The sequence below is a fragment of the Peromyscus leucopus genome, chromosome 2, assembly GCF_004664715.2.
Source record: "Peromyscus leucopus breed LL Stock chromosome 2, UCI_PerLeu_2.1, whole genome shotgun sequence".
NCBI classification, from domain to species: Eukaryota; Metazoa; Chordata; class Mammalia; order Rodentia; family Cricetidae; genus Peromyscus; species Peromyscus leucopus.
Window position 1 is genome coordinate 83475332 of NC_051064.1, and position 26157 is coordinate 83501488.

Sequence of the window (26157 nt, forward strand, 5' to 3'; positions counted from 1 at the left end):
TAATTGGTTGCTTTCCCCATAGTGATCCTCTCTATATTTTGCAACTGTATTTTGAAGCCACAGAGGGCTTAGGTTTTTGGAGGTGACACCAAATGTTTTCTTACCTCTGTTTGTACCATGGCTGGTCGCTGTGTTCTTAACATTTTGACTGTTTGGAATATATCTACAACCCCTTCATATCTCATTCTTTCCAATACAATACTCAGTGTTATGAAGACTCCAGTTCTTCCAACGCCAGCACTGTTGTGAGAACAAAGGCGGTGTGAGTAATGTGCTCATAGTCTTGGCCTCATTTGCTTTGGAAGCAGACATTCTTCTACCACTTCTCTATTCCTAGTTTCTCCACAAGCATGTTCAAGATGAAGTGGGAATGCTTTTACTATGTGATTACCAAGTAGTATGTTATGATAACATGAGAGAATAAGTAATTAGGATTGGGTCTTATAAAATAGAATGCATTTCTATAACACGGTATAAGTCCAGTTGAAAAGGTCAAGGAGTAACATAAAAATCTATAAAGACAAGTATGAACAGGTAAAATACAGGCTTGTATTCTTCATGTAGATCGTTAACTGAAGACTTCACCTCTATGTAAAGTATGAGATAAATTTGAATAAGGTGAAACACATCATACAGACTCCCCCTTTCTTATGCATTAATAATCTATGAAGGACATGTCATCATCTAAACAGGTAACAAAGTGTGTAACAAGGCATATAAACCACTTCAGTATCAAACATTGGCTTGGATATGAAAAAACAGATTCTCTAACAGACTTTTTGTTATGGGATGATTTTCCTCTTAGCCTTTAGGAAACTATGAATATCCTCCATGCATTGATTGTACAAATATCACATTATACCTCAATTTCAGGAAAGCTATGACTTTCAACAGATTCTTAAAAGGGCCTTTGGCAGTATATCTAAGAACCAAAGAGCTCTACACTGAACTACTTATTTTCAGGTGATCAGCAGCTAAAATACACCAAATTTCTTTCTACCATTTCAGTAAGGTTTTGAGTTTCTTTCTGTTTCCTTTGGTATTTTAGGATAATTCCAGAATCTTCACAGCAGCAAGGAAAAAAAAAACTAATTGATAGCCCTTGTACTCTTAAGAAATGACATCTGGGGGGGTTAGTGAATGAGAATACTGAATAATCTAAAAAAAAAAAAAAAGTCCCTCCATTTTTGGACCTTAATTAAATGGCGTGTGTAACGCTTGGGCACAGGCTGTAGAAAATAGATGGATTCATTTACTCCAGGATGGAGCTGACAGGCATATATAAATAGTGTGTGCTTTTACAAACTGCAATTTCTCATGAATCTAAGGAAAAGTGCTAAGTGAGGCTTTAAATCAATGGGTAGTTGTTAAAAAAAAGGAGCTGAAGTTATTCACACCCCACAACAGTCAAGGGATCTTGCAGATCCCTTCTGCGCTTAAAGTCTCACACTCATGAGAGACTCTGAACTGTGACAATTTTTCAGTCATCTAGGTATTCCAGGATGTATCTTACTTTGATTTGGTTAATCAAATGTAACCAAAAACGTAGTGTTTCTGGATTTCTATTTAGAATTTTCAAGAAAGGAGCAGGCATTTGCCTCATTAACTTCTAAATTTATTGAATCTCAGTATGTTTGTTTAATATTGTAGAAATAAATGTTATTCCAGGGTATTCAAAAACAAGAAAAGATATGTATCTAGAAGACTTTGGGATTAATGAGATATGTGAATATATATATATATATATATATATATATATATATATATATATCATGTGAACCTTTATACTAAGGAGTTTCTCAGTCATTGTCTAAAAACAACCCCAAAGAGAGGTAACCCAGAGTTCAAGTTTAAATTATGAATATCAGATATATTCTTTTCCTTAGAGGTCATACTGAGAAAGTCTGAATTAAGTGGAGAAATTATGTGCTAGATTAAAAAACAAACAAACAAACAAAAATACAGTAGATGTTTCAACTCTAGATGATTATTTCAACTTTCAATACTAGAGACATCATATCCTATCTGGTCTTTAGTTGCATATAACAAGGGATTTTTGACAGCATAAAACAAAATTTTACAAGTCTGAGAAATAAAGCATTGTTAGAAATGATCACAGAGACCTGGAGAGAAAACCGAAGCTCACTGTTAAACATCTTCAGAAAAGTATAGATCCAGGACAAGAGCATGTATCCTGACACCTATGTCATAATTTTTCTATTTTTATATCTTGCTTTCTATGGTATTAAAAACAATAGTGTTTAAAGCACCAGACTATTTAAACATAAACGCTTTCAAGACAGACTATAAACATATTAAAAACTGAAACTTCAAGCTTTTAGAATCCTGAAATACCGTAGTTTCAAACAAAATAGGTGAAGTCCCTTTATTGTGTTTTGCACATGCAGCAACTTCCACATGCACTAAATTTATGGTGGATGTCTGAGGTGTTCGCTTAGTATTTCTATTAACTTCAGTGACTTAAATTACAAAATGCTCTAGAAACTGTTGAAAATAATTAAATTGAAGGTGCTTCATTTTCTGATAGAGCAACAATTCTCAAGCAAATTGCATTCTGAATTGAGGTACCATACTAATCACTTATTGACTTGCAGGAATTAGTATTGCTATTAAGGCTTGGCAGCTACTCACAGTTTTTTCAAGAGATAAGGGGAAAGATACAAAAAGGCAGTTGTAAGTGCAGCTATACAAAAAGAAACCAAACATGGACAGGGATTAGTACTACTACACATTATTGTTAGGGGACACACTCACAATGCCTGGAGACACAAAGCTTTTTTTTTTTTTTTTTTTTTAAACAAAGGATCAATTTGGGGGATAAAAACAATCCTCTAATTCTTTTCATTTTATGGAAAGAAAAAGAAACAAAAAAATTTTTATCTCATAGAATGTTCTGAAAATAAATTTGAATTATACAGATTTATTATAACAAGCCTGCATACAAAGTGAATAAAGAACAGCCATTTTCAAAGCTATTAAGCATCAATCATAAATGTCCAGTCAGCCTTAGTGACTCCTTGCTCACCTGCAATGCACCGAAATGGGCCCATCTTGGCCAAACTGCTCCTTTGTTTTATGGACTTGGCCAATGAAATCAATAAATCCTTCTCCAGACTTTGGCACTCCTTGTTCTGGCCAGTCAGTGAACTGGAACTGCCTCACTGTTCGGGACTGGCCATCCTTTAGAGGGGAAGCCACATAACCAGTCATGACACAGCATGCCAGGAGAGTTCAGCAAGTACAGAAACCACAAGAGCATTCATATCCCCCCCCCAAAAAAAAATAAATATAAAGAGAAGAAACATATTAGGAACATGTCCAGAGAACTTAGTCATGTATGTGTATTATCTCCTGCTAACATTGTCAACATTTATATATATTTAAATTACAAATTTGAGTTATACTCTTCAGAAGGACTACTGAGCCTCAATGTCTAAATCTGAAATCATAAAATATACATACATATATGTATTATGTATGTGCACATGTACACACACACACACACACACACACACACACACGTGTGTGTGTGTGTGTGTGCTTATTTCTAGCATTGTAAATTACAAATGGCAGCATTTAAAGAATCTAATATAAACCAGGTAGTTGTTGTTGACCTGGCTACCCCACATGTCTCTGAGGTAAACACTTTCTAGTCACGTGTGTGTGTGTGTGTGTGTGTGTGTGTGTGTGTAACCCCCAAAATCTTATATCATCTACTTCAATATAATAAATTCTTCACATTGAAAGGAGTATGCAGACATGGCATCTACATCAGAGGCTTGCTGTTCTCACAATGATTTCACATCAGCATGCATGCTTATTTCTAGCATTGTAAATTACAAATGGCAGCATTTAAAGAATCTAATATAAACCAGGTAGTTGTTGTTGACCTGGCTACCCCACATGTCTCTGAGGTAAACACTTTCTAGTCACGTGTGTGTGTGTGTGTGTGTGTGTGTGTGTGTGTGTGTGTAACCCCCAAAATCTTATATCATCTACTTCAATATAATAAATTCTTCACATTGAAAGGAGTATGCAGACATGGCATCTACATCAGAGGCTTGCTGTTCTCACAATGATTTCACATCAGCCATGCATGCTTATTTCTAGCATTGTAAATTACAAATGGCAGCATTTAAAGAATCTAATATAAACCAGGTAGTTGTTGTTGACCTGGCTACCCCACATGTCTCTGAGGTAAACACTTTCTAGTCACGTGTGTGTGTGTGTGTGTGTGTGTGTGTGTGTGTGTGTAACCCCCAAAATCTTATATCATCTACTTCAATATAATAAATTCTTCACATTGAAAGGAGTATGCAGACATGGCATCTACATCAGAGGCTTGCTGTTCTCACAATGATTTCACATCAGCCATGCATGCTTATTTCTAGCATTGTAAATTACAAATGGCAGCATTTAAAGAATCTAATATAAACCAGGTAGTTGTTGTTGACCTGGCTACCCCACATGTCTCTGAGGTAAACACTTTCTAGTCATGTGTGAAGCACAGCATGAACCATGTAATGATGCCTAAATTTCAGCTTAAGGACACTGTGCCAGTTTGTTTCTGTCAACTTGACACAAACCAGAGCCTCTGAGAGAAGGAAACATTGATTAGAGAATTGTTTCCATCAGATTGCCATATGTGCACCTCTGTGGGCATTTTCTAGGCTAATGATTGATATGGGAGAGTGCAGTCAACAGTGGCAGTGCCACCCCTAGACAGGTGCTCCAGGATGGTATAAGAAATCAAATGAGTGCTCGCTTCGGCAGCACATATACGAAAATTGGAATGATACAGAGAAGATTAGCATGGCCCCTGCGCAAGAATGACACACAAATTCGTGAAGCGTTCCATATTTTTTTTCCATTGGTTGATTTGAACCAATAGAATACAACAAAAAGATTCATTTAGTACTACATTTAAATAAAAACATCAATAACAGTAAAAAAAAAGAAAGAAAAGAAATGAGCCATGGAGAGCAACACAGTAAGCAGTGTTCCTCCATGATCTCTGCTTCAATTCCTGCTTCCAGGTTCCTGATCTGAGCTTTTGCCCTGGTTTTCCTTCATGAGGAACCTGGAAACCAAATAAATGCTTCCTTCCCAGTTGTTTTTAGTCAGTGTTTTATCACAGATACAGAAAAGGAAACTAATGCAGAGAGAATCCAAGGGGATTATTTGCAAGCATCTCCCCCTTTTTGTCAGAGGTATCTTCCTGACTAGCTTCAGGAATTTAGTAGTCTACACGAACAAGCCTAAAATTGTATGAAAACAAGCCATATCTAAAATATGATAATCCATTTAAAAAAAATAGGTGAATTCCTTTTACTATAATGTTTTGTAAACACAGCAACTCCCACAAGCACTAAATTAATGGTGGATGGCTAAGGCATTTACTTGGTATTTCTTTTTTTTTTTTTTTTTTTTTTGGTTTTTCGAGACAGGGTTTCTCTGTGTGGTTTTGCGCCTTTCCTGGAGCTCACTTGGTAGCCCAGGCTGGCCTCGAACTCACAGAGATCCGCCTGGCTCTGCCTCCCGAGTGCTGGGATTAAAGGCGTGCGCCACCAACGCCCGGCCTTACTTGGTATTTCTATTTACTTCTTTCTAAAGAAAGTATAAAAAACTTCTCTACGCTCAAGAAGAACCATGTTAAGAACATAGGGGCATGAGATACTTCAAATTCTTTCTGGGATTCTTTGAAGTACAAGAGCAGAAAGGACCCTTTGCTCATAGATACAGGGATTCCTGCTCTGACTCACACAGGGAAGCATAACTAAACTCAGGTTTACTGGGACTGATCTCATTTGAAAAGGTGCTCCCAGTGGCTTCCTGCTTCCCATTCTTGGGAACTAATCTTTCTTTCTAAGATTCTTTTGGGCCTAGGTACGCACATTTCTAAGATTTGTAGAGATAACTCAATTCCAGGCAAATTGGAAAGACTTAAGTCCTTGGGCAATGCTATCCATTTTGGTCTTATATCATATCAGCACATTTGTTTTATACCACTGTGGTTTGTAATTAGGAAATCACCCAGGATGAAGCAGAAAGAAGCCTCAATTCAGGATGGCCACACATCATGTACCCTAGTGGTGCAGATTAGATGCTTGAGAATAGAAGAACAGAGGATGACACCAACTTCAAGAGAACAGAGAAGAACATGCAAAGTATTTGGCACCATCTCCAACTCTTATTAGATGTTTACTATGCAAGCTTGATTTATTCCCCCCTTTTCCTGGGAAAATTTGGGGTACAGAGTACAGGGAAGTAAGTCAGAGACTGAGCAATGCATAATTGTCTTCTGAGTGTCCTGGAAGTTGCATTTTTGACCACAGTCACTTGCAATGTCAAGAATAAGTCATGTGCATGAACACTGTTGAGAGGAGAAACCGCCTGCCTTTTAAAAGTTAGTTGCTTCTCGATGCTGTATTCTCACATGCCAACTGGCTTTCTGAACTCAGGACCTGAGATCAGAAGCACACCGCGAGCATGCACAACGAGGGCTCTGTCAGTTAACCACAGAGAGACTTTAAAACAACGTGGTGAGCGAGTTCCACTTTCCTCTTTCTTTCTCAATATGATTAGGTTTAACTTGGAACTCGGTAAATGTGTTCCCTGTGGGTTAAACCTCTATGTTCCTTTCTATTACCAGAAATGGCTTACCTCAGTTTACATGTAAGTAACTTGGGCGTTTGACTCACACTGATGGGAGAGTGGCAGGCATCAGGGCACAATTACTTGGACAATTAAAAGAGATCTTGGAACATAATAACTTCCTTGAAGTACTCACATTTAGAGTAATTGATACACTGTACTTCTTAGGATTACCACGTCTATCACCTGAGCCAAGCCTCCTGTGAATCATATTCTCTCTGTCTCTGTTTCTGTCTCTCTCCTTGTCATAGCCAGGGCTAGGCTTCAGGGATTAGCAGACAGGCATGAGCTGTGAGAAAGCTGCTTTCGCCCCCCCCCCCCAAAAAAAAAAAACAATGGATCAACTACACACTATCCACTGGTGTTTTAGTTAACCTACCCACTATGACAGTTCCAAAAATAAAGCAGGGCTTTGAGCTGGCCTGGTCTCCCCTAAGATGTGTTTGCAATCATGGTGTGTGAATGGCTAATGGCAAATATATTAAAGTTTATGCATAGAATCCCCTACATCAGGGCTGAACCTTGGACTCAGCAATCTTTGTAAGAAATGCAGAATAAAAATTAGCCAGCAAGGGTTGTCAGTTCACAGCTCTCATGGACAGACACATTAGCACATGGAGGAAGAAACCATGCCAGGAAGCAAATTAGAATGTGCAAGGCTTGTCAGAACCTTCCAAGGAATGCCATTTGCTCTGCAGTTTGAAAGTCATACCAAATTAACCTACAAGCCCATATGACCTCAAGGGCTGTACAAACAACAACATATTTACAGCCTGGAGTAATGAAGAAATCAAAAACTCTCCAATGAGAATGTGCTGAGAAGGTGAACTTAAGTGCAGCCAACCAATCAGTAAATGCTTCCCGACACAAGCACTCACCAAGCAAGTCCCCAAAGCTGGGCTTCCAGGTGTTACATTTGAAGGGAAGCCAAACCTGGGTTTATGAGAATACTTCCCAGACAGAGGCAGAGTTACAAATTCTTTTCCTTTAAAGTCATCCATAATGGGTGATTTCTTTTCCTTTTGAGAATGGTTATTTGGCCAATGTTTCTCCCAGAGAAGTACACTTAGCCCTAATTTCTAGCTAGTGGAGGAGCTGAACTTACCCTGGCATCTGTGACCTTGAATTCCCTCAGGATATACTGAGGCATGTTGTACTCAGCCATCGGATCTACAACAAAATACTGGTATCTTGCAGATCGTTCTGCTGGCCAGTACTGGTGACATTTCTCCTAAAAGGACAGATTAATGTTAAACTCTATAAGGTGAAAACAAAGTTATGCCTATCTAAATTTGTTGTCTTGTGAATTAAACTCTAAAATCAAGGCAGTTTCAATTGAAAGTACCTATGCTTTTGAACCTCTAGCCTGAAGACAGACAAACTATCTGGTGTAATCTTTTTTCAATAAAACCCTGCACAGAGTCTGGCAAATCATACCTGCTTATTAAACACCAGTTGAACTGCCTGCTTCAATTGGACCTAGGAATTAAATAATTACGTAAGTCTTTGGGCAATGCTAGCCATTTTGGTCCTGTAACTACGTCAGCACATTTTTTTTATACCACCATGGTTTGTAATTAGGAAATCATCAAGGATGAAGCAGAAAGAATCATCTTCATTGATCCAGTTCAATCTTAGCTGTCAACTGAGGAGCCTGGGGCCCTGGGAGTTCTGGTGACTTGTGTTGTTAGCCTTGCAGAATCAGCAGCCAGATTAAGACAAGCCAGATAACTTCTTCGCTAATATCCTTTTGCTTTCTAAATGAGATCTAAAAGTTGGATTTTGGCCATAAGTCTGTTGTGTAATTTATAAAAATAAGAAGCAGAATGAGACTATCTCTAACAGCACAGCAAACATGCTTTCAGGTGCTCTACCTGGTGGTGGGGTTTCAAACATCTTTGATGCTACTTTATGTGTACTTCAGAATAATTATTATTAAGAGATGGACTTGCTATTACAACTTTAGAACTACTAGGTAGCTTTCCAGCACCATGCTCAATGGACAGGGAAAATACAGGTTGGCCTAGGAATGAAAGTCACGAATATAAGTTTTTTTACATGTGGGAAATAATGTCCCACTTGATCATAAAATTCTAGCCTACTCAGGCAAAAGGTAACCATCATATGCTGAGAGTCAAATATAAGTCAGTGGGCACCACAGAGTGACTTATTTGTCTCTACGATAGCATGTCATTGTATCCAGAGTACTGAGTCTTTCAAAAACATGTTCATTAGTGAGCTTGATGTGATTTTCCAAATTGGATGACATACTTACTCTGCCCATTTCTCTCAGCTTGGTGAGCATCACAACAATGGTAGAGTTGTGTTCCCAAAGCATGCGCCAAAAGTCTTCAGTTGTCTCTGCTAAGGGCCCCTGGGTAGCAATGTAGGCTTTCTGTTGTCTTAATGGAGAGAATGAAAAGAAAATGTTAAGCTACTTTGAAGACATGCACAAATTGATTTGTGAATTGTTAACACTAGTCCTACATACATTATTAATTCAATTGCAGGCGATTCCCATTAGGATACATAATCAATAAGATCACTTAGTACATGTTGGGGACTGCAAAATCAATTGTGTTGTTAATATTATTATGTAGGTCTTTATCATTGTTATTTAAATTTAGTGCAGTGCTAATAGATCAATTTCATGTGTTATATAAATCACTTAAATGCTGATGTGTGTAACTTCACTTTCTAGAAACAATGCTCAAACAACATATTAAGCTTATGAAAAATGGCCTAAAATAGCTGCTTTATCAACTTCCAGATCTAACTGGTTTCTGAAGGAATAAGTTAGAAGGTCAGATTAAAAGAAGCAATAACCCGTAGTGGGAGAGTTGGTTTGGGTAGTATCTGCTGTTCAGATCCTCAGCACTCATGCAAAGTGTGTGAAGCATGTGTGTGGAGGTAACAGGTGGACTGCTAGATCTAACTAGCTAGCCAGTTTGGCAGAAGGGATGAGCTCTAGGTTCAATGAGAGACCCTTTCTCAAAAAGTAATCTGGAAAGCAACTGAGGAAGACATGTAAATCTGATCTCTGATATCCACATGCACACCCCTCAACATACCCACACTGGTACTGCACACATAGCCCCAACACACTGACACTGGTATAAACATGCACAAGTATCATACTCACCCACATGTACACACACATATAAGCATGCACATATATCACATAAGTATATTTCCTCATCCCCACATGCAACAGAAACTCCATTACTATTGCTTAATCTAAAATTAAATAATAATAATAATAATAATAATAATAATAATAATAAACCACCCCTAACAAGGCATTGAATGATGATCAGTTCAGAAAGGAAATGGCTTTGAATTGAGATGAAATACTTTGTGGTCATAAATTTAGGGCACATGCAAATATCAAGGCTTTGAATTGCTAGGGGAGCACAGGTAGATACCTGTATCCATCAAGAAAACTGGCATTGATGTAATCAGAGCCCTCTACTCCTCGGATAGGCTGCAGGCACACCCTTGTGGATTCATATGGCATAATATTAACAAGGCGGTTTTTGAATTTATTACATGGAAGATTGGCACTGATGAATCTTGAGGTGTGAGCTTTTGAGCTTGCTAGACGCTGTTGATTTAAAAAGAAAAAAAATCACAAAGATAATTTTAGCCAGTGGTTTGAATGCAATGTGCCTAAGATGTCCTTTTTAGATATCAATCTTCAGTTTACTTGATAGTAAATATTCAAGGCCTATTTTCTTTAAGCTAATCATTCCATATAGCCTACTGGATATTGTAAACATTGCATTTCAAGAACATGATTTCTGAATTTAAATTAGGACATCAAGGGCCCCTGGTATTGTTAGGGAACAAAAAAAGAGAGAAAAAAGAAGAAATTGTTTTATAATCTGATACCAGACGAGAAGATTAAATGAACCTTGTACTTCAAAATCTGAAAGGTAACAAAGTGAAGCCTATTTCAAAGACAAAATTACTTGCTGATGAGTAACCACATCATAGCCAATGTCATACCTTAAATTCGAGCTCCATTCCGGTGACATTCTCCCCTGTTTCTATTTGTGTCAGCTTCTGAATGTAGGCATACAAGTTTCTAGCCGGCACTTCGGTATTTCCACATGTCACTGCTTCTAACAGCGCATCATGGATAAAGATGTACTGGTCCTCTGTCTGCACCATGTAATTCCTCTGGGCTCTCATTAAAGTTACATGGCCATAAATATCTACAGTTTTTTCATGTTTTATTCTTTCTAACATGGCATCTATTACAATGAAACAGCCAGTCCGGCCAACACCCGCACTATAAGAAAAAGAGACAGGGAGGGAAGGCCACATGAATTTAGCAAGAAACTACATATAAGAAAGTCTTTATAATTTCATTAACCGGATTTCAAACCAAGGAATTCAATTCAAATGGCTATTACAAGGATTTTCAATCACTCTGGAGTAAAAAAATATTAAAGCACCATATTAAAAAAAAAAACAAAATAATGAGTAAGGTTCATTTCATTTCATAACCTAGAAAGTCTTTATAAGTTCATTAACTGGATTTCAAACCAATGAATTCAATTCAAATAGCTATTACAAGGATTTTCAATCATTCTGGAGTAAAAAAAATATTAAAGCACTGTCTAAAAAAATGAGTAAGGTTCATTTCATTTCATAATCTAGAAATCCTAAATCCAAACTTACAGCCATCATTGGCCCTTTCACACAATACAGGCATTATTTTTTAAATTTTATTTATTTTTTAGATTTACATTTTGACTGCAGCCTCTGCTACCTCCTCTTGTTCCACTCCCTCCTCCTACCTCCCCTCCGTGACCCACTTAATCCATTCTGCTCTGTCTTCACTCAGAAAAGGGCAGGCCTCCCGTGGACATCAGCAAAGCATGGCCTATCAAGCTGCTGTAAGACCAAGCACCTCCTCCCAAAGATATAAACATTAACTAGGCTGTTTAGATTCAGGATATTTTTTCAGTTATTGGTCTATATACAATTAGAGGGCCACATGTTGCAGTTCCTGTCTGTAATCCTAATACTTGAGAGGCAGAGGCAGGAAGATCAGGAGTTTGAGGCTAGTCTGGGAGATACATAAAATCCTGTTTCAAAACCACGAACAAAAATATCTAATTGGGCTTTTTTGTTTGTTTTTTTCAAGACAGGGTTTCTCTGTGTAGTGTTCATGCCTGTCCTGGATCTTCCTCTGTAGACCAGGCTGGCCTCAAGCTCACAGAGATCTGCCTGCCTCTGCCTCCCAAGTGTTAGGATTAAAGACATTCACCACCATTGCCCGGCCTAATTAGGCTTTTTAGATAAAGCATCTTAGTTTATTTTTGATTGAAGAATAAAAATGAAAACAAAGTATCTACTAAATAACTTAAGTATTTCTTGTTGTAAAATTCTGTAAGGAAGTTTTAAAACTAGTCTAGTAAGATATATAAAATTAATACAGGAAAATGTTGGACAGTAAAAATCATGCAGGGTAGTATTAAGGAAAACTCTAAATAAATTAATATATTAAAGTGTTAAACAGTAAAAATAATGCAGGGTAGTATTAAGAAAAATTCTAAATAAATTAACAATCAGTTGAGAGTATATGTTCCTTCTCATTTTCTTTTCTTTCAGAGTTAAATGTACTTGAAAATTCTCAGTACAATTCAAACATTCAGGATGGGGATATAAAGGCTTCAACCTTTGTTACACAAAGAGATTTAAGGTAATTTTTAAACTCCATTATGTGTGGACTTACAGGCCAGTGCTCCAGTAGGAAAAAACAGACTCAGAAAAAAGGACAAGAAAGAGCCAATCCATAATGGCTGGCAAAGTCTGCTGCTCCAAGGAGACAGGCGCATTTAAGGAAGTGGCTTACAGAAACAAGGGATTAAAACACTGAGCATCTTCTAGTATGGAAAAGGATACCAAGAAAATAGCACACCTTTGTTCCTGTAGTGTCAAGGTAAGCCTTGTGTTTCCTTTGATCTAATCCTTCAGGCTGGACACACTTATGTGTCCAGAATGGATCAATAGAAAATGACTTCCTACTTTTGATTATGTGTATTTGCCTCACAGTAAATATGCATTCAGCAGGAAGAGGTAACTATTACCAACATAGACTCTGTTCTAGTTTTTTTATGTTGCTTTGATAAACGTCATGACCAAAGTCAATTTGGCAGGAAGGGTTTATTTTCACTTAAAGCTTACAGTCCATCATTGAGGGAAGCCAAGACAGGACCACAAGGCAAGAGCTTAAAGCAGAAACCAATGCAGGAATGCTGCTTACTTGCCTGACTCCAGGCTTTCTTATACAGCTCAGGCCCACATGCCTTGGGGATAGTGCTGCCCAAAGTATGCTGGACCCTCTTATATCAATTAGGATCAAGAAAGTGCCCCATGAATATGCCCATAGACCATCTGATAGAGACAGAACTTCAATTGAGGATCCCTCTCCTAACATGTCAAGTTGACAAACAAGATTAGTCATTACAGACTCTTGGTAGCAGATTGTTTCCTTCATTTATGACATGCCACTGTCTGCTGGCATCTGTGTATTTGTTTTTATTTAGTCTGTCCAACTGTGAATCTACTCTTTAGTCAATCAATGAAGTGTTTTGCTAAGTCAGAAAGGGGACATGGCAATATGATGACTTTCTTCTTATCATTAAAGATTCTGAAACCTATCCAAGAATGTAATGATTTACATAACTATGTTACAAGAAAAGACAGGACTGTGTTGGTATAGATTGGAAATGGGGCTAGAAGGATAAAGAACTGAGGTACTAGACCAACAAGAGAAGAAATGATTTCGAATCATACTGCTGCTTCTGGGAGCTACATGTGAAATTTTTCATAGATCTAGACAGACCCTAAAAGGTCTGTATTAAGGAACCTGCCTAAACTAGCCAATGAATGAATTTGATAAATACCAGGTCCAGTCTCAAATGAACTGGCAGTTGCTCTGATCACTGCAGAAAAAAATCCAGCTTCCACACAGGAACCTATTGTTGGTAGACTATACAAATTTCATACAATCATGAATTTAAAATTGCTTATGGCTTTATGCTCTGTGCCAAAGGCTCCCAGATTCTAAGACTCGAAGTTTTAAGCTCACAAACTTACATGACATTGATAGATCCTACAAAAAGCCTTTTGGGAATGAAGAATGCTGTATTTTTTTCCTTTTATTTTGGCATGGTTTCTAATGAATACTGGTATATGCAACTCTTCTTAGTGCAAAATACACTATCTATCTATCTGAGACTATATATCAAGTTGACTATAGTTATGGCAGGGGCATTCTCTTAAACCCCGACCTGGCACCATTCAAATGTCTAGATGGCATAGTGTTCTATAGTGTTACAGAAAGGTACTACAGAATCTTAGGAGACTGAGAGGAATAATTCCAACTCCAAGGAGTTCAAAGTTTTTATAGTAATGATATTACAACACCCCCCCAAAGGAAGGAAAACAAATCAAACATGTACCCGAGTCTAAAATAAAAAAATTGTGAAAAGAGACAAAAGGGAGGCTGTGACTTGAACAATATGTATTTTCACTCTACAAAGTGTGGTGGTATTTGTTCCCCAAAATATTGTGTACTCAAATTTATCTGGGGTCAGATAACAGACAGCCACTAGATACAAAGGCTAGAAAATGGTGGCACTCACACCTTTAATCCTAGCATTCCAGAGATAGAAATCCCTCTGGATCTCTGTGAGTTCAAGGCCACATTGGAAATAGCCAAGCATGGTGACACACACCTTTAATCCCAGAAAGCCAGCCTTTAATCCCAGGGAGTGGTGGTAGAAAGAAGAAAGATATATAAGGCGTGAGAACCAGAAACTAGAAGATTTTGGCTGGTTAAGCATGTGGCTGGTTAAGCTTCAGGCTTTCGAGCAGCACAGTTCAGCTGAGATTCATTCTGGATGAGGACTCAGAGGCCTCCAGTCTGAGGAGACAAGACCAGCTGAGGAATTGACAAGGTGAGATAGCTGTGGCTTGTTCTGTCTCTCTGATCTACCAACATGGACCCCAATAACTGGCCTCGGGTTTGATTTTGTTAATAAGAACTTTTAAGATTCCTGCTACAACAAAGCACAGCAAACTGTTCACTGTCTACTCTTGTTGTTCATAGGGAGGACAGGAAGGAATGGGCCTCCTTAGAAATTATGTGTTCTCATTTTTCTGGAGTAGTCATTTTCAGGTTTAAGGACTAGATATATGCTCATCTTAAAGCAAGTCTAAAAAATAAGGTACTTTTCCAGGTCCTAATTTGACCTTGAGTATGTCATATAAACTGTGTGGGTTTTATTTATTTATTTATTTTCATTTTTATTACATCTGATAGTGATAATAGCTCTAGTCAACTAATGAGTCTAATTATCCAGTAAGTCTTAAGGCTGAATTAAACTTATCAAGGTTTCTGTAAACAGAGGAAGAGGCAGTTCTTTTATAAGTGCATTTTTTTTTTTCTTTAGTTCTATCTCCTAAGACAACAAGGACACAAGCAACAAAATTCTGGGAAAATTGTCTAAAGTCTTTTCTGTATTATTTGTGATTTAGTTTTTAAAATCTTGCTTTAATCTACCTTTTCAGACTGTTCTAGAGTCTCTCTGTATTTCCAACTAATAATACCTCAAGTGCTTTCACATACACTGCCTTGACAAATGAGATGTAAGCCAAGAGCTTTTCCACCGTAGGTCTTGGTGTCTCAGTTGTACATGATAAATGCCAGTTTCTTTCTTTTAAAATTAGCAACATTTGGGTCCTTTCCTCAAGGCACAGAGCTCATGGCAGGTGGTAGAGCTAAGACTCAAGTTTGTCTTTCATTTGACCTAGGCAACATATCCTGATTTTGATGCAGGCCATTCCTCCATAATAATCCTTATCAATATGTAGCTATCCCTCAGGAAGTTTTCTTGAGAGGCCTTCTTGGCTTGTAAGACAATAGTTGAGGCAGTATGGGGAAACATCTGATATTATATTGGGCTTGACGGTAGCAAAAGGGATTTCATAATCATCCAAAGCAGGGAAGAACCCCAAAGATATAATTTTATAAAGTTTATAAAATTTTATATAATATAAATATATTATATAAATATAAATGTAAAATAATAATTTTATAAAATTTATAAAAATTTTACTAAAGAAGACTTGTGTCATTGTTTTGTGTAATGAGTCTACTGAGTAAGAGGGTGGACCAAAGATGAATTCTAAATGTCATCTGTCTAAATCTACAGCCAGTCATTTTCACTGTGTCTTAGTATTTGTGTTAGTTTTCATTTTTAAAACAGTTATGTTATGTTGCTACGATCGGGATCAAAGAAAATAGCTTAAGGTGAGAAAGGACTTAGCTTGGCTCACTGCTTCAGTGGGATCAGCCCTCATAGTAGGGGCAGCGTAGGAGACTAGATCAATCACCTAATGTTAGCCAGGAAGAAGATGGGAGACAGAAAAGACCGAAGAGAGGGAAAGGGAGGAGAAGGAAGAAGCAGGAAGAGAGAAGGGAAGAGGGAGATGGAAGAAGGGAGGGAAGAAGAGGGGACAGAGAGAAGCAGAGGGGCAGAGGAAGGGAGAGAATGACAGGCTGACTTTTTTCTTTTACTGTATTCTTTCTTTGTTCTCAGTCTATGGATGGTTCTACAACCCCTTAGGCTATCCTTGCATTAATGTCCTTGTAGACACAACCAGAGCTATGCTCTATAAATCTCTCAGATGCTTCACAACCTAGTAGAGTTGACAATCAAGATTAATCATCAAAGGAGTGTTTGGGTTTCAAACCCGTTTCCCTGGATTGTCTCCTTTATAAACATTTCCCTGATCTGTGTGCTTCTGACAGCCCCACAGAGGGGAATTGCCTTTCAAACCTTTCATCCTTCTCTCATCCCCCTCTGTCATTCACCAAGAGTTTCCAAGTTTATGAATCCTAAGAGGGCAGCCCTTCCTTGGGCCCAGCTGAAACCTACATTCCAAGCCACCAGAGCCTCAACAGTGGCATGTGTGAGACTCCGCAGCAGCTTCTCCAGGTGGCTCATTTCTTCGTAGCCTCTCTCCTTGACACTCAGGCACAGATGTTCCAAAGGAACTTACTCTCATTTTACCTTTTGCCCTGTACAATACTGAGCCATATACCATAAACATTTTGGCTTTTTCTCTATCTCTTCTTTAGTTGATGAGCTGGATGTGGTAAAAGGCAAATACTAATTTTTCATGATTTCTGCTTAAATATAGGTATATTCTGAAGGCAACATTTAAAATACATTTTAATTCCTTATAATATGTTCTTGAGGTGAAAATATTACGTGATGATGTGTTGTTAGCATTTCTTCACAGTGGCTTCTGATTACCTGAGCTTGCTATATTCATACTACAAAATGAGAAAATGCTACCTTTGCCTTCTAAAGAGTTGGTTGTTCACACCATTAACATATTAAATATCCACTTTTAGGATTTCCTGTGATATTTTTACCAAACTTATACTAGAATAATTTTAGATACTTTACATTTCACTTTTCTAATGTGGTTCATCTATTTTTGAGTTTTTTTGTTATATATTAGTTGGCTGGAATATTTCTTTAGTATTTCATATAGAATATGCACAAATATATTATTTCTGATGCCCCATGTATCTGACAACTTCTATGTTTTTGTGTTTTTATTTTGGCATTTACAAGTCCATTACAGCTTGACTTCTTATAGTACATGGGCTCTGGTACAATCTCTGTCTCAAGTACCAAGAATACTGCTCCATTCTGCCATTGTACCTTGAATAGGACATACATTTGTTTGGGTTTTGGCTATTTAAAATAATATTTGCCAAAAAGTACCTACAGATATTTTGTTTTTCTTGGAGGTGCAAAGTTTTAACTAGGTAAGTTTAGTCTCTAATATCATGACTAAAATTTCATGTCTCTTAAACCATATGTTTATGATAATATTCATGATTTGCCCTCATCAAAATTCAAACAAGACTTGAGTCTGACCACCTCTGGCTCTTTATTTATGTTGATCCTTCCATCTTCTTATAATTGCCACCTGCTAGCATCAACCTTCTTTAATATTCACCTCAATTTCTGTACCCCACAATAAAATTTCCTCTGTGGATTCTACTTCTGCAACAACAGGTTCTCTACCATCAGGTTTGGTTTTGCCAGTCGATAATCACACCAGCATAGGGGAAGAGACAATGGCCTCCTTGTCTCTGTGTACTCAAGTATTTCACATAGCAGAGAATTTCCATGCCAGAGAAACTGAAGGTGATCAACTTGAGTTGCAAAACCAAAGGATGCAAGAGTAAAACTATCAGACCTTTTCCTAGATCACAGAAAGTCACATTCCCAAACCTCACCATGGGACACTCCATTTATGCACCATTACAAAGTTAAAGCAGTCTGTTAAAGAGTTCCATATGATGGAAACAACTCAAAGATAGGTTTTACCCCAGCTGCTAAGAAACAGCAGTCCTTAGACACCAGTCTACATCTGTAAGAAACAGAATCCTAAAAACTAAGAGCTTTCACAAGTGTGCCAGATGACTTCTGTTTGGATTTCTGAGTTCCCACAGCAGCACTTTCCTGCCTTCTCCAATTTACTCCATTTTTAGATGTCAATACCTGAGTGCAGTGCACCTCTCAAAATGAAGGATTGAGTTTTGAAAGCAAATGCATTTTTCTTTGATGCTGAACCTGAGTTCCCTACAGCAGCGATAATGACAAAGCCCTATTTAGTGTTGTTTGTTTCTCATCATTTCAACAGCCTTCAACCTGAAACATGATAAGGACAGCAGAACTGATAAACTACCCTTATTTTTATCTGTTTTCTGTCAGAGTAGTTGCCAAGCACTGAGACAAATTTTTCTAAATAACTTTCAAAAAAGGAGTGTATCACCCTGTGCTTCAGGCTGAGGCCAGCACAATTCAGCACATTTATTATGGTAGAGAACATTCTAGCAAAAGGGAAGAAGACAGCACTTTCAAATCAAGCCCAGTTTATGCTGGTCCCACTCTGTTATGGTTGGAATAAACTTGGCTTTCCTAAGTTGCCTTCTGGTTGGATAATGATGCCATTAATGAGAATCAGAACACAAACTCCAGATTTCTTGTGACTTCTCTAGCAAACCCAATGATTGTTAAACTTTAGTTCTTAAAACCAAAGAATTTCTGTTAGTGATAACCACTGCAGTGTTTATACATGGAAAGACTATGCAACCCATTAAATAAGCACGCCTATCAGGCAATTGTTATTACTTCAATATCATCACTCACCCAGTTATAAGATTTGTTTTCAATTTCCAAAAACATGATTGAGTTAGTCCCATGAGTTGAAACATGCTTAATGTCCCATGATGTGATACAGTAGTAATGTGTAAAATGAGAAATGTTAAGAGGCATAAGGGGACTATTTTGCACTAAAACCATTCTGGAGATGAGCTTAAGAGTTGGCTTTTCTGCCTAATTTAGTAGAGTTTTAATGCTGACCCTCAGCTGACACATCACTGGTCTGGCAAAGGACAGCAGAATTCGGAAGCCTCAGAGATCAGTGAGTTGGATGGGAATACAGTAAAATAGAGCCAAAAATTATTGCAAGCATTTTGTACATCTATCAGTTTGTAATTTGATTGGATGTTAAATTTCAGCTATTAAGAATGGCATTTATGAACTGCAAGTTTATTTCAAAAGATATCTATGGGAAGGTATTGGGTTTTATGAGCAGTTTTACAGCTGTAATCTGGTGACCATCCTAATAAAACTCTGAAGGAATTCTGATGAGGCTTCTGTTTTGAATCTCTTCTTTCGCTCATTTAAAATGAATGCTTAGCTTAATTTGTTGCTGTTACAGCCATGCGTAGGGCATTTAGGGCGTTATGAAAATAAATCCAGTGATATTTTGTATTTCTAGTATCTCCTCCACATTGGCTAATGAAGGAAACAGTAAGAATTCTTTTTTTTTTTTTTTTTAAAGATTTGTTTGTTTGTTTATTATGTATACAGTATGCCTGTATGTCAGAAGGGGGCACCAGATCTCACTATTGATGGTTGTGAGCCACCAAGTGGTTGCTGGGAATTGAACTCAGGATCTCTGGAAGAGCAGCCAGTGTTCTTCACCTCTGAGCCACCTCTCCAGCCCCAAAAGAATGGATCTATGACATACTTAAGTGTTAGATTTTTATTTTTAATGTTTTGTTTTTCGAGACAGAGTTTCTCTATGCAGTTTTGGTGCCTGTCCTGGAACTCACTCTGTAGACCAGGCTGGCCTTGAACTCACAAGAGATCCGCCTGCCTCTACCTCCCTAGTGCTGTGATTAAAGGCGAGCACCACCACGACCCGGCGAAAATTCTTTAACATAAATATTTATCTGTTCAGTTCACTTATACATATTATGAAATAGAAACTACATAGTTTTGAAAAATCATTAAAATGCAGAGTTGATCCATGCTATTTAACAGAGACTGTATGCCTACCTAGTGTACTTGTTTTGGAAAGTAATTCTGTATCATTCATTAAAATTTAAAATGCAGAGCTTCTTTTACTTCTAGACATTTGTTATGGAGTCTATATGTGCACACATACACACATAGAGAGGCTTCAGAGAGATTTTATTACAGTGGTGTTTGATAGCAAATAAACTGGGTAAACTATTTCACTGGCTAGGGAAATAATTCAACTATGTTCTATCAAAACCATTACTACTATGTAACAATTAGAACTAATGAGATGAATTTATGTATGGACGCCCCAACAAAGGTTTGTAAGATGTATTCCCACCTAACTATGTTACAGAAAAATATACACACCCAATATCTCGAATATTTTTTAACAAGATCATGCATTTCTACAAGCTTATGTGTTGAGTATGGAAGATCTAGAGAGACTCAGAGATGCCAATATTAACAGGGAGGAAGAACTGGCAATGGGGGTGGGGCAGGTGAACTTTCACTGATGTGTTTGAGTTTTTTTTTTTTAACAAGGACAGTAGAACCATACAGAAATGGAACTGAGAAGAAATTAAAAATAATGAACAAAGCATGACTACAGTAAAAACCCACACTTATTGATTAGTGAACAGTTGAGGATGCAGAAGTTAGAGAGGGAGAAGAGTTTACTTCTGCATTGCTCAGAAGAAGCCTGGATGAATTCAGTTCCTTATGGCTAAGAGTTGGTCTCACCATTCAAATGCTGTCTTGGAAGGAGTATCAGAAAGTAGGAGGATACTATAGTCATTACAAAGTATTAGAATCAGCTAGACTTAGATTGAGAAGACTCAGAGTTGGAATTCCTGCCCCCATGGGTGAGGTACACTCTGTCTGGGTGACATGCTCTGAGAATTAGAACATGCCCATGACCCATCCACACAGAAGAAGCAGATGCCTTGCTTAATAGTGATCCCAGTATAGAATCTTAAAAGATCAGAGTCCGTAGGTAGTACTCACGTGTGGAATTCTTAAAAGATTCTAAATTCAAAAAAAGAGAGAGAGGAATGAGCCTATAAGAAGCAAATCCACTTGGGCATAATCACACATTTTCCTGTAAAATAAAGACTCAAATAGAAATCCTCCACAGATTGCAGCATGACCCTTGTTGTATCCCAACCCAGTTTCTCATTTCTCACAAAATGATGCTCATAATCAGTCAGGAGGCTAAGCAGCTTAACTAAGAATACCTGAATAGGGCACCACAGGTCTTACCAGACGAGACAAGATAGATCATGCCCTTAGACTTGTATGGAAACAGCTGAAACATCTCCATAGAGGTCAAGTGAATAATGTCATGGAATAATAAGAGTACTACATTTGTTTACACAGAGTTGCTCTTTGCAATTGATCAGATTGGTCATAATCTAACTTCTATTTGGAAGACTCTATTTTTAAGCTTTAGAAAAAAGATAATGGCATTTACCATGCCTGGCACATAAAGCCATATAGTATGTATACTGGTTATATTGTAGGGCAGAATATTCACACAAACTATAATGCATATAGCCTCCTCAGTTCACACAGTGCCTAACCATTAGCAACATAAACACTATTACTTCTGATTCAGGTTAAAGACAGTAAATAGAAGAGTCACTTGGAGACCTTGGGAAAAATCTTCAAAATTTAGCATCTTTCAATATTTGCTACCAGCATTTTCCTCTTTAAAAAGTACTAGTCTCTTCATTTAAATATAAATAATTTAGTGGTTTCTGAATGCTCTAAATTGTAGGTCAGAGTTCACAGCACCTCTCCCCTTCCCCCTTGATCTCAGTATCAGTAAGACCATAAGAATTGAAGTCTCAACACAATCAAATGACCTACTGTTTCAAATAGAGCCTGTGTCTCTGTGTGTGTCATCCTAACAACTGCAGGACACTGTGCTGCTGCCCCCAGGGATCCAGACATGACCCCATGGGCTCAGAGCTTTCTTAGTTACCCTGCAACACTGTTCTCCATGCCCCACCCAACACTTCTGGAAAGGGCAAGAGAGTAGACCAAGAAGACAGGACTATTTCTGGGGAGGTAAAAAGTGTCCAGGCGTATGGCCCTCATCAACAGGAACCTAGCTGAGAGGAGACACTGGTTTTCACAGAATCCTAGTCAAGCCCAAGATCTATAGATTGCAAGAATTTTGGTGGTCTGAAATCAAAATAGTGTACTTATAATTGCCATTTATTTATAAATAGTGGCTCTCTAATCCTATTTAACATCTCAAAAAGAAATAAATTATATATTTTTTAAAAGTACTTTCCAAATTGTTTTTATTTATTAGGTTACATATAGGTTATATGTAGTTTAATATAGCTGTGTTTATGACATTTTGTGATGTATTCTATCTTCTTTAGAGTGTCCTAACATGCATATATAATGACTATTTAGTAAAAACTAGTGATACAATATTTAGATTAACATATTGTTATATTGTTTTGCAGATGAAAATAGGCAAGAATAATACCAGAAGACAGAAAACTCTCAAGAAATTGTGACACCAAAGAGGTGAAAGTTAATATTGATAACTCAGTTTAATATATATGGAATGGGAGATTCTTCCACATATTCTTTGCTATGAAACACAACACCATGTATTTGTTCACTGTTCATGATGCAAACAGCTTCTGCTGGGTGTGGTGGCATACACCTTAAATGCCAGCACTTAAGAGGCAGAAGCTGTGGGAATCTGTGTGAGTTCAAAAAGCCTGTCTACACAGTGAGTTCCAGGACAGTCAGGGCTCTATGTAGAGAGACCCCCCTCCCCTTTTTTTCTAATAAAGGAACAAAACAAAAAACAAACAAACAGCTTCTGGGGTTCTGCATCTGACCTTCTGATCTAGTGGTCTTGGGTAGAACTCAAGATGAAACATTTCTAACCAGTTCCAAAGTGATGCTGAAACTGCATTCCATGGTCACATGCAGGTAGCGAGGATATGAGATATGTTGAATATTCTTATAAGTAAGTGAAGTCAAACAGATGCATCAATTATACCGATTATGTGTTTTATGTATAAATAGTTAAAAATGGAACAAAACAACTTGATATTCATTTATATAGATTTTTTCCTTCAGTGAATTTAAAATTTCAGTAGATAAGAGACTATAAAAACACACCCTTTATAAAAATAAATTGCTTTTGTCTAAATATCAACTATATTACTATCTCCAGATGCCGGCAAGTACATGGACTTATCTTACAACCAAATTCCAATGCCAGAAGCCCACCTTGCAAGTTTCCTTTGCCAGAAACAATGCCAGATGCAAGCAAATCATACAGCGTGTAATGAGACCGAAACATATTTTTCCAAAGACAGAAAGAAAAATAGCCAAGCAATAGAATTCAGATTTGAAAGACACAAAACAAAGATAACAGAACTATTTTTAAGTCTCATATTATGGCCGGGAGGAACAGCACAATAGTTTGAAATAGAAAGTCTTCATGCTGATTACATGAAATCAAAATACACACTGTTCAAAGGCAGCCAACATTTTTTTTAATGCTATTGAGTTTATGCAATGAGTTTCAGTGTTCTCTTAGTCTGAGAGTATTTTGAGATGAAATAGCAGGTACAGCTGGGAAAACTCAGTGATACCCTTGTCCAGATCTCAGCTAATGGAGTATAAAAATATTTCTACATATCCTGCAGATGTCTAGGTTCTTTTTTTTTGCTGGTAATATTATTCTGAAGTCATTATTGACAGCTGTTTGTTCTGATAGAACCTAATTGCTCTCTACCAGTCTCAGCTGCATGTAGGCTGATTTCCTTCCCTTATAGAGTATATTTCATATAAACACAGGCAGGAAAAAAAATTACCAATTAACTAAATATGTGTGCACAAAATGCTTCATTGAGAGCCCTGATCAAGTAATGCATCTAGCTGTAACAGGTCACAGGAAATTACAGCACTTATAGTTTAGAGAATTAAGCATAATTACATGAAAATATTCACAAGCACTGAAATATATCAATGATGAGTGACAGCATCTGAAAAATTGTCCTTTTATTAGAACAACTTATAAATTACTATATTTGAGTCATCGGCAGGGCATTTATTCCATTGATAGATTAACTCAATGACATCTCTGACATAAACAATATGCCATGCAGCATCTGAAATGTCTTTCATAATTGACACAGCTGAGACATTTTCTAACATGTAGCAGAGCCATTTTCCCCAGGGTTCCTTCCCTGGAGGGCAGAATTCCTGGGCCTTCACCAATTCTTTTCCTCACCCTTTATCACTGCAGGGGATGAGCTGTTTTCCCCAACTTTATTGGAAAGAACCCAGTATTTTTGAAAGTGAGCATTTTCCTTGTAGGTGACTCTTCAAAGTGAATCTCATTTGAGCAGCTCCTCAAGAGATGTGGGAACAGCTTGACAATATTCACTCTGCTCTATCTAATGACTCCGTGTGCTTATTCATGGGGTCTAGGCCAATTTGCTGGACTTGACACTGACTTTCTTAGTGGACTGAAACCCTCCTAAAGAGGTAAAATATGTGCTGGAATAACTATAAACAGCAAAAACACTGCATTTGAGAAAAACAACAGTTCACATTATTGTTCTCTCCTCTCCTTTCCTCCCCTCCCTCCCTTCCTCTCCAAATCACTGGAGATGGAGGAGAAGAACTAACTAAACATGAGCAAAGTGGTCCTTAGTAGGGAATCCATTCAAAGAAAACATACTTTTCCTTAATACCAGAGACACTCTATGCTGTCTGAGTATGTATTTCTGAATACTTACCTTTGCAGACAGATATATCTCAGATAATGGGAATTCCAGGATGCTTATTGACTATAGAGATTAAAGTGTGTGTGTGTGTGTGTGTGTGTGTGTGTGTGTGTGTGTGTGTGTGCGCGCGCGCGCGCGCACGCTCTCATGTGCACATGCACATATGCACTCCTGCAAGTGTGTCTTAAGGGATGCTGAATGCCAACATACACTGCCATTGATACCAGACATGATGCTAATTAGAATACAAATCCCAGACTCAACATTTGCAAATCTTAACATAATGAGTATAAATTATCCTAAGGGAATTAGTTACCCACAACAATCTGGTTAATACCTATAGCTCCTCCTCTATTTTAAATAGTAACTGAAACCATTTGATTTGACTACTACTTAATTGTTTTTCAACTGATGCATGCATGCCTATATCCTTTAAGAGTCTTGCAGGGCTTGGCTCCTAGAAGAATGTTGGATTATGACCCCACTGTTCTAATATTCATGTATTTATCATATGTACTCTCAAATTACATAACTTTAATGGGCTGAAGTGACACTTCAGGGAAAAACATTCAGTTTCTGTTTGTGAAATTAAAAATCACCTAAAAGACAATACTTAAAAAAAAAAACGTATGTGTGTCCATGCATGTATAGCTCACAGAGAATCTAGGCTGGCTGGTCAGAGAGCCTCAGGGACCCAACTAGCTACACCTGCTCATTTCTGGGACTACAAGCATTTATGCCATCACATGCAGCTTTTTCATCTGGTTTCTGGGAATTCAACTCAGGGCCTCTCCACAGAAGTGCCTAATGGAATGAAACATCTCCCTAGCTCCCTTTTCTTGGAGACTCACTTTTTATTGGCTAGAAGGGTTTGAATAGTGAGGATACTGACTTAGAAGATGGTGCCATCTTGTTTACATATACACATGGCATGGCAAGCTGTCTCTAATATGACATATGCATTTTCTGAGAGAGTTAGCTTGGCAGACTTTTATCTTCCTAGAGAATGGACTTCACACTCACGATCTGTGTCTTCCTCCCACAAGCCAAGCAATGACAAACCACCTACTTGTCTTCCCTGATTCTGCTTTCTCCCATGAAATAGAAACACATTGCTTAAAGTTGCTTTAGAAGGGCAGTGTGGCGAAATGTTCTTCAAACAACATTGTGAAGCTGAGAAATGATTATCTTCTTACTCTCCTTTCACCAGAGAGTGAAGACTTAGAGACTAGCATGTTCAATTAGCTGACCTAGAGGTTTAGTAAATGTATATTTCTATCATTACATTGTTT

The 26157-nt window shown here is 37.7% G+C and overlaps 1 protein-coding gene and 1 non-coding gene across 51 annotated transcripts in view; one reads left to right on the forward strand and one right to left on the reverse strand.

The window, feature by feature from the left end:
* Positions 1-26157, reverse strand: part of Ptprd (protein tyrosine phosphatase receptor type D) — a 2272674-nt gene that overhangs the window by 5964 nt on the left and 2240553 nt on the right. For all 50 annotated transcript variants that reach the window (XM_037203364.1, XM_037203377.1, XM_037203376.1 and 47 more), the window contains 6 exons: positions 10684-10969; positions 10101-10279; positions 8951-9077; positions 7781-7906; positions 3047-3201; positions 105-240 (listed from right to left, as the gene is read on the reverse strand). In XM_037203364.1, the coding sequence (XP_037059259.1) occupies positions 105-240; positions 3047-3201; positions 7781-7906; positions 8951-9077; positions 10101-10279; positions 10684-10969 (1009 nt within the window). The remainder of the gene's footprint in view (positions 1-104; positions 241-3046; positions 3202-7780; positions 7907-8950; positions 9078-10100; positions 10280-10683; positions 10970-26157) is intronic.
* On the forward strand, positions 4779-4885 carry LOC114696309. Its single transcript, XR_003734989.1, has one exon. It is a non-coding gene; the product is annotated as a U6 spliceosomal RNA (small nuclear RNA).